The following is a 12561-nucleotide window of genomic DNA, read 5'->3' as shown; positions in this document are numbered from 1 at the left end:
CTCACATGCATCACAATTTATTAATCATCATAACGCTTCGGTCCCTCGAGATTTAAACAGTTCTTATAGCCATGATTGATTTGTGATTTGTGTTAACTGTGATGTCATATTCTGTTCCACACTATACATACGTATTGAAAAATACCAAAAACAAGTCAGACATCCCAACATATAGTCACATCTATTGATTATTGTTGAATAAAAAAACTTCAGCTTTGCAGCTTTCATAAATCATTCAAAGCCTATGTACTGTTGGTATCTTCCATGTGCCACAGACAGATTTCCCAGAGCACATCATCTGTGGGATCTCGTCATTCAGTCCCTTAAGGAATAACTCTCAGTAAACATCATCAGATGCTTCCACCTCTCTCAGGTAAAGTCACCTTTTCAGTTCCCTTGAACCTAAACGCTGAGATGTCATGTTTAATGTCATTAAACTGTGCTGTGATTGGTTAATATCTCTGTCATTTCTCCTGATGGAGCTTTTGTGTTCACTTATTCTCTGTTGTAGTGACCATGTTTTTCCAACACAGGACACATTTTATCATGTAGATTACACACGAAGTAGAACGTGATGACCAGTATGAGGATAAGTGAAATAATTGCTCATGATCATATTACTGCACCGAGCACATCTATGTCTGTGTAGCCCAGTGTGTTTCATTACAGTGTGGAGGGTTCGTACACATTTAACCACTGAACATCATTAAAGCAGTATTAGCAAATGTGGCATATTTCATATGAGGGACACACTATCTACTGCCTCAGTGTCTATGAGCGCACACACACACATAGTGTTGCTGTCCCTAAGTGTGGGTATAGGGACAGACCCACTGAACAGGCCTCTACAGAAAATGTGGGTGGGCGAGAAAGCTAAATACTGAGGCCCCTTCACTGATGGCTCCAAAAAGGAAGCAACATTTTTGTCCTCTGCAGCCTCATCAGTCCAAGAACCAGGTGATGTTCTCAACAGGTCGTACAAGAGCTCATGTAAAGCCTCATACACACACACACACAACAGCTATAAAAAGGAGACGTCATAAATTGTGGTATTCACCCATAATGTCTCTGAAACTGATCTGAGAACAGCTGAACAGCTCCCACCTGTGGACAGTCTGCAGCCTGCTGACTGTGTTGGTCTGTGAGAGTGAGGGTCACTGCCTGAAACACACACTCTGTGGGGACTGAGACACGATGGAAGAAAGTGTTTAAGGATTAACAGTCCTGGACAAACTGCACACGTGCTGCAAACCCAGAAACAAATCCTTGAATACTTCAAACACATGAATTGCAAGTAACATTGTACAGAAATGCACACACACAGAGATGCTCCAAGAAAATCTTGGCCTTAATCTTTGCACAGCTGTCAGCCATCCAACACACACACACACACACACACACAGATAAAAAGATGATTTCTTTATATCCCTCCACAAACACACACTTGCAGTAGCATACAACTCTAATCTGCATCTGTGTCACTGGGGTCATGAACAGCCTGGCAGCCGTCAGGGGCTTTATGAAGAGTGGTCGATGGAGTCAGTGGGTACAGTCCCACTGAGAGCTCCAGGTGAGTGTGTATCAGAGGAAACACTCATTCTTTGATTCCAGTATTGAGGTTCGCACTAACCAGTGTTAGAAATTCCTCCTGATGTTTTCATGCAGTCACCTACACATGGATTCAGAGATGGAGGTCTGCTGGCTGGAGATTGACCAGGCTGAGAGCCGCTCTTATTCTGCACTGCACTGGTGCTGTGTTCTATATTCAGCCAGGGGTCGATGCTGTCAGTGTTCCAGGTTGTACGTTTTCATCTGAACAGAATTCCTCATGAACAGTTTTCATTTCCATTCTGTCTAAATCACTTCAACACACTTGAGATGTGTTTTATCTCTGTTAATGGTAGGCAACTGGCGGCCCGCCAAAGCTTCCAATCCGGCCCGCGATTGAATTCCTAAATTGTGAGGAGGAAAAAGAAAATATCTTGTGCTATTGAGGGCATCTTTTAAAAAACTAAAAATCCCTGCTCTTAAAGCAGGAGTGAGCTCTGCTGGTGGGCCCACCTCCCTCAGTGGCCCAGAACAGGTGAAGCTGAAACAAATCCCCACCTGTTATGACTGTCACAGTCTGTTTACATTCAAGAATGAGGACAAACTCATTGCTCTCATTCAACATTGAGTGTTTTAACTCAGTGGTCAGCAACTGGCCCGCCAGCAATAATATCTGGCCCACCAGATTATTTTGATAATCAGATTTTTTAAATCCTACAGTATGGACCTGACAGTGTCACATTCAGCTGTAGCTAATGTAGAAACAGAGAGTCTCCTCCCACCTGAAGATGCTTATTATACTTTTATCCACGTTGAGAGTGAATGACAGACACAACCTGTCACTTCAGGAGCAGCGCACAGCTCCTGGTTCTACAATAGATCTCTGTCATAGCAGTAACACTTACCCACAGATTCACTTCCTCTTTAGTGAAGTATATATATATATATATATATATATATATATATATATGCAATTCCATAATTAAAACAAGCTTTTAGCTTTTATGATGAAAAGTTCTGACAGGAAGTTCAAAAGGTTCTGTCTCTCACTTTGATAGACCTCTGAAATAGCGGACATGTGATGTCATTAATCAGGTTCTTAAAATTAGCCTTTGATTATGTTCTGGCCCAACATGTAATGGGTTAGAAGAAAATGGCCACAGGCCAAACTTGCTTGCTGACCCCTGCTGTAGAATATTTGCCAGTATAAACAGTCCTGTCTACAGGGCCCCTGGTGCCGCCCCTGACTGCAGGTCTGTGTTAGCAGAAGTTGCTGTTCCTGATTAGTGTGAAGATTCAACAGTAGTTGGACAGTGAGGTTAACATGGTTAATGTAGACTGGGAATCAGTGACCAGCATTAAAGAAAAACATACTTTTTATTGATTTTCATCAAATATTAAGAAAACAAATGAAATACAATTGTTCACAGATTTTATCTTTATGTTTCAAAGAGCTGCAGTATTTCCTCCTGTCAAACTGCCAAAGAACTAAATGTGCTGGTCCAGTCCCTCCAGGTGAACATGTTCAAGCTGGCACTTCTGAATGTGATGTGGGTGTGAGGGGGTAAAAGGCTCTAACTGACTCTGAGTCAGGACCCAGAGTCAGGAGTGGATGTGAATGTGTGGGGGCTGTAGGAGGAGTGGTCGACAGGACTAGAAAAGCGCTGTATATGTGTAGTCCATTTACCTGCAGCTCACGTCCCACACTGGCCTGCAATTTAGTCACTGTCCTGTGCTGAGGAATTGGCAGAGTTTACATGGATGTAACTCCAGGCTCCTCCAGCTTGGCTCTGTCCCAGTCAGCTTCTCTCCAGGTTTCCTCCAGCAGCTGAAACCCTGCCTCAGAGCAGCACCCGCTCTCCAGCTCCCTCCCTGCAGCCGAGCTCGCTCTGGCCTGAGGAGCTAACAGTGGTAACACTGGTGCCTCACCATCACTCAGTGGTGCAGATCAGTCCATGTTGGATTCTGTGCGTGACACAGTGAAGATCTGTATTCGGAGTAACTGCGACACACAGTAACATGGACAAGTCCTCAGGTTTCACATCACTCTCTACCAGGGTGACATCACTCAGTACAGAGGTGACAGATCTGCTGCATATTAACAGTCAAAGGCCAAAATCCACAGCTTCAGGTAATAATAAACCTGGTGCCAGTAGACTTGTGTATACAGGGAGCAGGCGAATGTGTCCTGTCGACGGCGACCTTCCTGTGAACACGATATCTCAGAAACACCTCGATGGAACCTCTTCAAAACTTTTAACAACATTTGGACCAAAGGATTTTGGTGGTTCAAGGTCAAAGTTCAAGGTTGCAGCGATCACACAAAACATATTTTCGCCATAACTCACAAATTCATACCCTAATTATGATGTAATTTAACCCAAATGTCTAAAAGGACAGAATGAAGTGATGATTTTTTAATATCAAATGCTCAAAGGTCAAGTTCACTGTGACATCATAATGTTCTGCAAAAACATCTCTGGCCGTTATTCAATGTTGTAACACAGGAAGGAGATTGTTTTTCATTGACTCAAGAAGCCTGTAGAACAAAGAGGATGAACTTAGATGTGTAGATTTCTAAAATTTGGAACAAATGGGCTTAAAGAACTTCACTTGAGTATGTACCAAACAACAATAAAACAATAAAGCTTACAAAATGTAAACTTTTTTTTTTCAGGCAACTGATCCTTGGAAAGTGCCTCATGAACCTTCCACCACTCCAGAGGATCCACTTCACTGTCAGCATTAAGTAATGAAAGGTGTCCACTGAATCCTCCCTCTGTGGCCTCTCTCAGAGGTGGGGTGGTGGATGAAGCTGCAGGTAAAACACCAGATGTTTTAAAGAGGCAGGAAAGGGTTTGTTTTTTTCAGTTGGTGGGGGCCCTGTGATGAAAGATAAAGATAAAGATAAGCTTCTGGCATGTTCTTTGGGATGTTTTCATTTGAGATGATTCAACAAGTTTGTGGTATCAGCTCCAGCCGACCCAACAGCTGCTCTGCATCTGAGCGGGAGAAACCAAACCAAGTCCATAAAGAAACGAAACCTTTTTCAGGTACGAAGTCCTCTGACCATGCTGTCTTCTGTTGACAAAATGAGTTTTACCTCCAAGGTGTGTAGTGTGTGAAATGAGTATCTAATAAGATTCCTCTGAAAAGGTCATATGCCAAATTCACATTGTCCATCATATAAGATGGTCAGCTCACCTCGCCCTGTTAAAGGGTCTATTTTAGGGCTGTCAGCATTAACGCATTAATCGTGATGAGATTAAGGACCGAGCATGTTATTTTTTTAAATTGTGTTAATCTCGTGCCTCCAAAGATTCTTTATTTTACACCGTCACTGCTGCTGTTACCAAAGATTCTAGGTTCTAGAATCTAGAATCTTTGGCTGCTCCTATTTTGACCCTTTGACCCACCCTTACTTGTTGTCAAGCTGCCACAGACACTTGCTACAAAGATTTTACATGGTGGAGCAAGATACTTCATGGCAGCTCATGTCTATGGGAGCAAAAGGTTTGCATGAAGGGGCGTGTCCAATGCCTGAATCGTCGTTGGTGAAGATCAAATAAGTTGGAAAATAAAAATATAACTCACCTAGAGATAAATAAATGATCAGACATCTTCATAATTGCACGTCAGACATGCAAATGTTAGCTTCTAGTTCAGACAGACCGATGGTTATGTGTTGTCAGGCAAGAGAAAACTGTTCTGAAATGCAAAATAATAGAATTTTAATCATGTGATAAAATATGTGATTAATCGCGATTAACTATTGAAATTCAGTGATAAATCGTGATGAAGAAGAAAATCATTGTTTGACAGCTCCAGTATATTTGCATGGTTGACAGGTATCTCAGCCTGTCCCTCTACACTAACTGATCCCAGCACAGCTCCAGGTTTCCAGGCTTCTGCTCCAGTAAAGCAGATGGTGGTGAACCTGAACTCCAGCCATCAGAACGCCCCGTCACGAACCTCACATCCCTGTTCTCCACAGGCTGCGGCGCCTGTTAATGTTACTGCTCTGAGAAACAGGCAGAAGTAATCACGGAGTGACAGGGTGGTGGTCCCTCATTTACCGGAATGAAGAATCAAATATGTACACGATTTCCTAACAAACACACAGGCTGGTTTCAGTACAGTACTTACCCTCTTTATGTTACTGCAGCACAGTGTTTCTCTGAGACCTATGCTGGGTACAGTCAGTACACACACGTGGTGCAACTGTGTACACAGTATAATCACTGCTACAGCAGGAATTTCAACAGGTCAGTGCACTGCATGTTTCCAAAGGTGTCACACTGAAATGATTAAAGTAGCTTCAGCTCAGCAACTCTGACGAAACTCATAAAGGTTACTAAATAACCAATAAACTACTGTGTAAAACACATTTACATTTGTGTGCAGGTGACTTCACAACATGGCAGACAGGGCAGTTACTGGCTGAAATATCACGTGCACATTCTCAAACTCATAAGAAAATGGTAATGAGCACGTTATCGGTGTAAGATACTGACATCACACCTGAGAGACGGGAGAAAGGATCATGAGAGTGATGAGGCCATGTTTCCTCAGTGAGAGCGTTAATTAGCTTTAATTAACGACATGTGGGAGGAGATAAAGGCCATTGATCTCAGGTTAGCAGATGGAGACACAGTAGCTTCACTTTTCAATTCAATTCAATTTTATTTGTATAGCGCCAAATCATAATATACATTATCTCAAGGCTCTTTACAGGGTCAGGTCAAGACCTTACTTTGTTATAGAGAACAACCCAACAGTTCCCACAAAGAGCAAGCGCTTGGCGACAGGGGGGAGGAAAAACTCCCTTTTAACAGGAAGAAACCACCAACAGAACCGGGCTCAGGGTGGGGGGGGGGTCTGCCTCAACCGGTCTATTCACTTTTAACAACAGTGAATAGATTAAAGACGTTTAAGCATTTTAACCACCTTCAATCCATCTCTACTGTTATTAAACATTTTTAAACACACATTTCTCATGATCTTTCTAACTTCATCACAGAATCTGAATCTTTTTACAGACCATGGACCATTAGTGTATAGTTCTTTTGACATTAAGGTGTCATCATCACGGTCATCTGTGTCCTCCATGTTTTCTGACAGCGTATGAAAGCAGTAAATTAGCTGCAGATGAGTCACCCACAAACATGAGCAGTTCTCAGCTGATTTGTTTTGGCTGTCTGTTGTCTCATTGCTGCCTGAAAAAAAAACCCACACACACACACATACGCACACACACACACACACACACACACAGGCCCACTGAGTATTGCAGTTTCCATAGCAACAGTAATAGTGATGGAGAGTGGGTTGGTGTTAGTGGGAGGGTGTGTGAAACTAAAGCAATAACTGAGGTCAGAGTGGAGCCGAGTGTGTGTGTGTGAGTGTGAGTGCAGAGCAAAGCCAAAGACAGAGAGAGGGGGGGGGTTTCTTTATTTTCTCCCTAGTGCACACATTCATTCAAGCATCAGCCCTGCTCCCCTCTTCCCAGGTGGAGGGACAATGACGCTGGCTGCCTGACTATCTGTGCTCATTATCATTCCCCCTCCCCCTCCATCCGTCTCCCACTACAGCTAGATAAGCCAACCACCAGCAGCTCGACTCTCCATTACAGAACAGGGATTTGAAGATTGCATCCTCACATTTGCAATCAGACGTAGGAAAGGATTATCTCAAGGTCTCCTCCATCTTGTGCACAGCCAGGGGCTGCCCAGACAAAGGAGGGAGAGGAGAGGAGGCTGTGGAGGAGAGCAAAGAGGGGCGTCAGGCAGCTCGGTGAATGGCGCGGAGTTATAGATAGAGAGGGAGGGAGCGAGGTCACCTGTGGATGTGAGGAGGAGGAGGAGGAGGAGAAGGAGGATGAAGGCTTTCTAAGGAGCTGCATCCATCACCCGACTGATTCGAAAAGGGAGAGGAAAGAGGGAAGATAGAGGCTCAGCAGCACGCAGATCACTGTGAGAGGTAAGCTGTGGATGGAAATGTTCAAATCCTCTTTGCTCCTGAGGAATACACTCATCTTGTGTGTGTGTGTGTGTGTGTGTGTGTGTGTGTGTGTGTGTGTGTGTGTGTGTGCATGTATGCAATTCTTACTGCATCTATATATTGTGTGTGTGTTTTGTGTTCATGGGTGTGAATCTGATTTGTGAGAGGGGTGTAATGTGAAAGTCTTGGTTCTGGTTGAAGGGGGTTCAGCCCACCTCCTGGGGTAAACTAGGGCCAAGAGACACTGCACGTTGTTTCTGTGAATGAGTCAGAACTGAAAATGTGTCTGTGTGCCAGAATTTGGCTTGATCGGTATCATCAAACTAACATCTAAAAAAGCATCTGACAAAAAACGATTTACACAAATCAGGATGAAATATCATTTTAATGGAGTGTCTGAAATTCAGATTGAAATATCTGAGACACTACATGCAGAGATTTACTGCTATTAGCAAGCGCTATTTTGTTGCTGCCTGGATCCTGTGACTCACTTCATGATGCTTTACAACGCCACACATTCTCATGATGTCATCTGGACCCAGTCAGCTGTTCACATCATCACGATCACCCTGCAACTATTTCTAAAGTAATGGTTCATTCTGGAAAGTTCACTTCTTCACCCTCTCTCTGACAGTGGGATGAGAGGAACAACGCCACTGTGTGTGTCCGAGCTGGAGTCAGGATGTGGTTAGCTTAGCTTAGCATAAAGACTGGAGGCAGATGGAAACAGCTGACCTGGCTCTGTCCAGTGTTCAAATACACACCTACCATCACCTCTAAATCGTTCCTACCTACTAAATCGTTCCTACCTACTGTGGTCAGACTGTACAACTCATCTACCTCTGTCAGAGCCAAGATGACACAAGATGACTTGTCACACTTTGCACTCTGAATTTTCATCACAACACTCCACTCCAAATACTAACCGTATTGATATTATATATCATATTCATACAATATTTGTATCCATCTTTTTGCACTTTCCATTTACATATGCATATACATAGTATATTATTATTTATATCTGCCATTCTGTATTTTTATTTCTTTCTGTCTACCTCTGTATTTTATTCTATTGTATATTTTGTATTATAATACACCGGACAGCTGTAACAAACTAATTTCCCTTCGGGGATGAATAAAGTCATCTATCTATCTATCTATCTCTAAAGCTCACTGATGGACAGCTTCTGTCTGATTTGTGTAATCTGCAGACAAACAGACACAAAAGTTACAGTATGTGTTTTTGAGGGGAATCTTGCTGGAATTGTTTCTTGCTGAACAAACAGTCAGTGCAGTGACTGTGTGCAGGTCTTTTAGTGCCAGTGACGTTTGGCAGCATTGTGCCTGCACAGAAACCAAAACTTAGTGAAGCTAAGATTCATGTGTGATGTGTGTTGGCTGCAGCTGAGATGGAGATGCTGGAGTCAGTGTGATCTGAATTCAGGAGCTGTTGTTCCGTGTAGCTGTCATTCTTTGTTTTGTGAATCTGATCCTGGAGATCTGATCAAGCTACTTGTTGAACTCTCTGTGTGTTTGCATTTTTGCATCAACATTATTCTAATAAAATCTTGCAGATGAACTGCGAACAGTCGCAGCAACATTCACCTGGAGAAGGCTGTTTTGGTTGGATTTAGTACCTGTAAGCTATTATTTATATATGCCCCTCAGCATTAAAACATCATACAAGCACATGTGCTTCAAATTGTGCTTCCCCAGTTATTTTGTCAAGTAAAACAGAAAACTGATTTTGGCAAGAAAACCCAGTAAATTGGACGACCCTGACTCCCAGGTTTCAGCCACAGTTTACTCATCCTTTATCATTAACTTAGCTTTATTGAATCAGTTTGCTAGTTTAACTCAGGGCAAATTATCTAGTGCTTCTGTTCAAAACTATTTCAGAGCTCATAATCATGAAAGAGGATTGTTGCATATCTTACATAGATCCCAATTCAATTCTCAGACTGGTTGATGTTGTATATACTACATACAATCTACAAACTCCCAAATTAACTTTACAGACAGAAGGCAAATGGTTTGATTTCTGAGCTGTTTCATCACCATACACACCATTAGTTTGAAGGTTTTCCAGCTGTGAGTAGCTCCTCCATTTTCATTTTGCATTTATTTAGTTTGCATATTGACTTTTTTGATTATTATTGAGATTATTGAGATTGTCCCATTTGTTTCACACTTGACATGTGAAGTTAAGTGATGCAAACTAGTAAATGCTGAATAAAATGAACCAGAAAAAGTTTGCTGTGTAACCTGGCTGGTCATATACTGTAACCTCAGTTATACATGTGTCCCCTGGGGGACATGTAAAGAACCTCAAGCCATGTGAGATAAGGAGGATTTCATATTTGTTCAAATAAATACAAAATGCACAAAGTATCTTTTAGTCAGGCACTGTGACAAAAAGCAGAAACATACCATCATGAAATGGTTTTAGTAAAGACCATAAAGACATCTAAGTAACCAGACTTCAGTCTGTGACAGCCTGACATTTATTGGGCTGAACCTGTTGGTTACTCAGTGGATGTCCTGGTAATATCATCATATGTCCAGGACCAGTCAACAATAGGTGTTCAGCTCCACTCCTGCTCTCAACAGTAGATGTCAGGCATCCTCACACAAATTTAGGTTTGAGTTTGGTTTCATGATTTAAAGAAGTGATCTACTCTGCTCTCCCATCTAGTGGTGATCACATGTTTTTTCCACACTTTGTGCAGCAGTGATGTTGTGTGGCTCTATTATACCTTTCCATTTCAGCTGATATTGTAGTGTTTAATCAAACTACCACACAGAAAGAGGAAGAATGGGGGCCAGTCAGCCAGTTTTACCCAGGTGCCCCCCTCAGGCTTATCCAGTCTGTTCTGCAGGAGCAGAGCTTGTAAAGGAGCAGCTCTCTATGAGTGAGCTACATATGATGATCGATAACTGCGCAAAGGTTAATGATTTCACATCTGGTCTGGTCAGGAAGGGCTGCCAGGGAAGGATTAGTGTGAGCCTGATTTGAGTGTTATTTTAGCTGCCATTAAAAACTGTCATTACATGTGATTTGCTGTGTTCTCTCTGAGCTGACGTGTGAAACATCCACATGCTGTGTTTTATTTCTTCTTAAAGGTCTTCCATGGCAGAGGCCAGGCACCCTGTGTCAGAGCTGAACCAATGGGGGGGAAATGTTTCCTTGGAATCAACCCACTCTGGTCAGCCCCTCTTTGATGCCTCCAAGAGCTCCACACAGACAGGAGGACCCTCCAGACCCACTGGGGGACCAGGTCACACCTGCCAGGAGGAACCAAAGGAGGCCATCAGTGGGATCTGTCCCGCACCTCCGCCTACCAGAGAAACTCATTGCAGCAGTCTGAAGGTCAGCGGAAAGCCTGGTGAACAGGAACAAAGCCCATCTAAACACTGTGCTCCCCCCAGGGCACCAAGCCGCCCTCATAGTCTGGCTGAGATGAATACGCACCCACATCACCACGAGATCATCGTGAATGCAACCAATGATACCCCCCAGGCAGGCAGGACACTACAGAGTATGACACCAGCCTCTCTGTCTGTTCACAGGAGTCACTCTGACATGTTACCTCTGGTTAAACCAGCAGTGCCCCCCCAGGCTCCAGACAGCGAGACTGGAGGACCTGCTTACCATGGAGGAGAGAAGCATATCAGAGAAGTTGAGAGTCCCTCCACGGCAGCCTGCAAGCAACCCATGCAGCTGCAACAGTGCAACATTGTCACCACTATTTGCCGAGGGGTCAACAGTGGAGAAAGTGCCCAGCAGCCCCAGAGCGGGTGTGTCTGTGCCTCGTCCCCCAGGGCAGCAGTCAGAGTGGAGGGTGTTGAAGAAAGGGGCCATCTTCTCCCTGCCTGTGACAAGGCGCTCTGTTACGGCTCTTACATCCAGCATGCCAATTTTGAAGACACGTTCGCTGCCTACTGCCATCCCCAGCCCATCCCAGCCCCCTCCCAGCTGCTGCCACGCCTGACAGGAGCAGAGCAAAGCTGCGATGTGCAGCGTGCGATGGCGCTTCCCTCAGTGACGAACCACCTCACCCTGCCTCGCCTCATCTCCTCCGTCAGTGAGACAGGCCTGGATGCCAAACATCTGCTGCGGTGCTGCAACCTCAGCTGCTCTTGGATCAGTTCACTGCCTCCTGGTGGTCACCAATCCCAAAAACACTTCACTGGAGAGGGATGCTGCAGCAGTCCCTCAAGCCATGATAGAACCAAGACCCGGGACATCGGGACCATGACAGGCCACAGAGAGCTGAGGGATGTTGGGGTGCAGACGGGACAGACTGTCACACCTCATGTCTTCCCCCAGATCTGTCTGGCAGAGGAGAGCAGACGTGAGGCCTCCTCCAGCCAGACTCCATCACTGACAAACGCTGACAGTGATGGAGGCAAGAGACTGGGCGGTGCTCACAAGCCTCCCGTGAAGGAGGTGAAGTGGGATGCTGAAGGGATGACATGGGAGGTGTATGGGGCCTCTGTGGACCCCGAGGAGCTGGGTCTGGCCATCCAGAGACACCTGGAGCTGCAGATTAAGGAGACAGCAAGCCGTGCAGCCAAGCTGTCACGCCAGAATACCAACACCTCCCGGCAGAGCGGGAACACCAGCTGTCAGAGGAAGACGAGCAGAATGATGGGCTCCATCCGAACCTGCTGCACTCACACCACCACAGCTGTTGACTGACCGACTGATGGACAGGGCCGTACCTGAACACTGTGTTCAGTAGCCAGTGTGGCTACTCATAGCTTCAGCCTCAAATATCACCCATCTGATCAGAAGGTCTATGGAAGATAGAATAATCTGCATACATACAAGAACAGTCTGTGTCAATGGAAAAGCTTCACATGAAATGTCCTATAATGAAAGATATGTGTTATTATCATGTTCGCTGAAATCAAAAGAAAAAGGAAACTGATGTTAGACTAACAACAGATTGATGTTCCGTCATTTGCTGTCGAGGGTTGGAAATATGATTCTTGCAGCTGTGCACT

The 12561-nt window shown here is 44.4% G+C and overlaps 1 protein-coding gene across 1 annotated transcript; it reads left to right on the top strand.

The window, feature by feature from the left end:
- The first annotated feature begins 7082 nt into the window (after positions 1-7082).
- Positions 7083-12481, top strand: LOC139623398 (G protein-regulated inducer of neurite outgrowth 2). The gene is made up of 2 exons (XM_071481629.1): positions 7083-7527; positions 10675-12481. Exon 2 carries the CDS (start codon positions 10682-10684, stop codon positions 12251-12253), a length of 1572 nt encoding a protein of 523 aa, XP_071337730.1. The 5' UTR covers positions 7083-7527; positions 10675-10681; the 3' UTR covers positions 12254-12481.
- The last annotated feature ends 80 nt before the right edge of the window (positions 12482-12561 follow it).

The sequence above is a fragment of the Trachinotus anak genome, unplaced genomic scaffold, assembly GCF_046630095.1.
Source record: "Trachinotus anak isolate AG129_WGS33_773 ecotype Australia unplaced genomic scaffold, CSIRO_AGI_Tana_v1 ptg000007l, whole genome shotgun sequence".
In the NCBI taxonomy this organism is placed as follows: domain Eukaryota; kingdom Metazoa; phylum Chordata; class Actinopteri; order Carangiformes; family Carangidae; genus Trachinotus; species Trachinotus anak.
The sequence above is the reverse complement of the archived record's forward strand: the minus strand, read 5'-3'. Positions and strand labels throughout refer to the sequence as shown.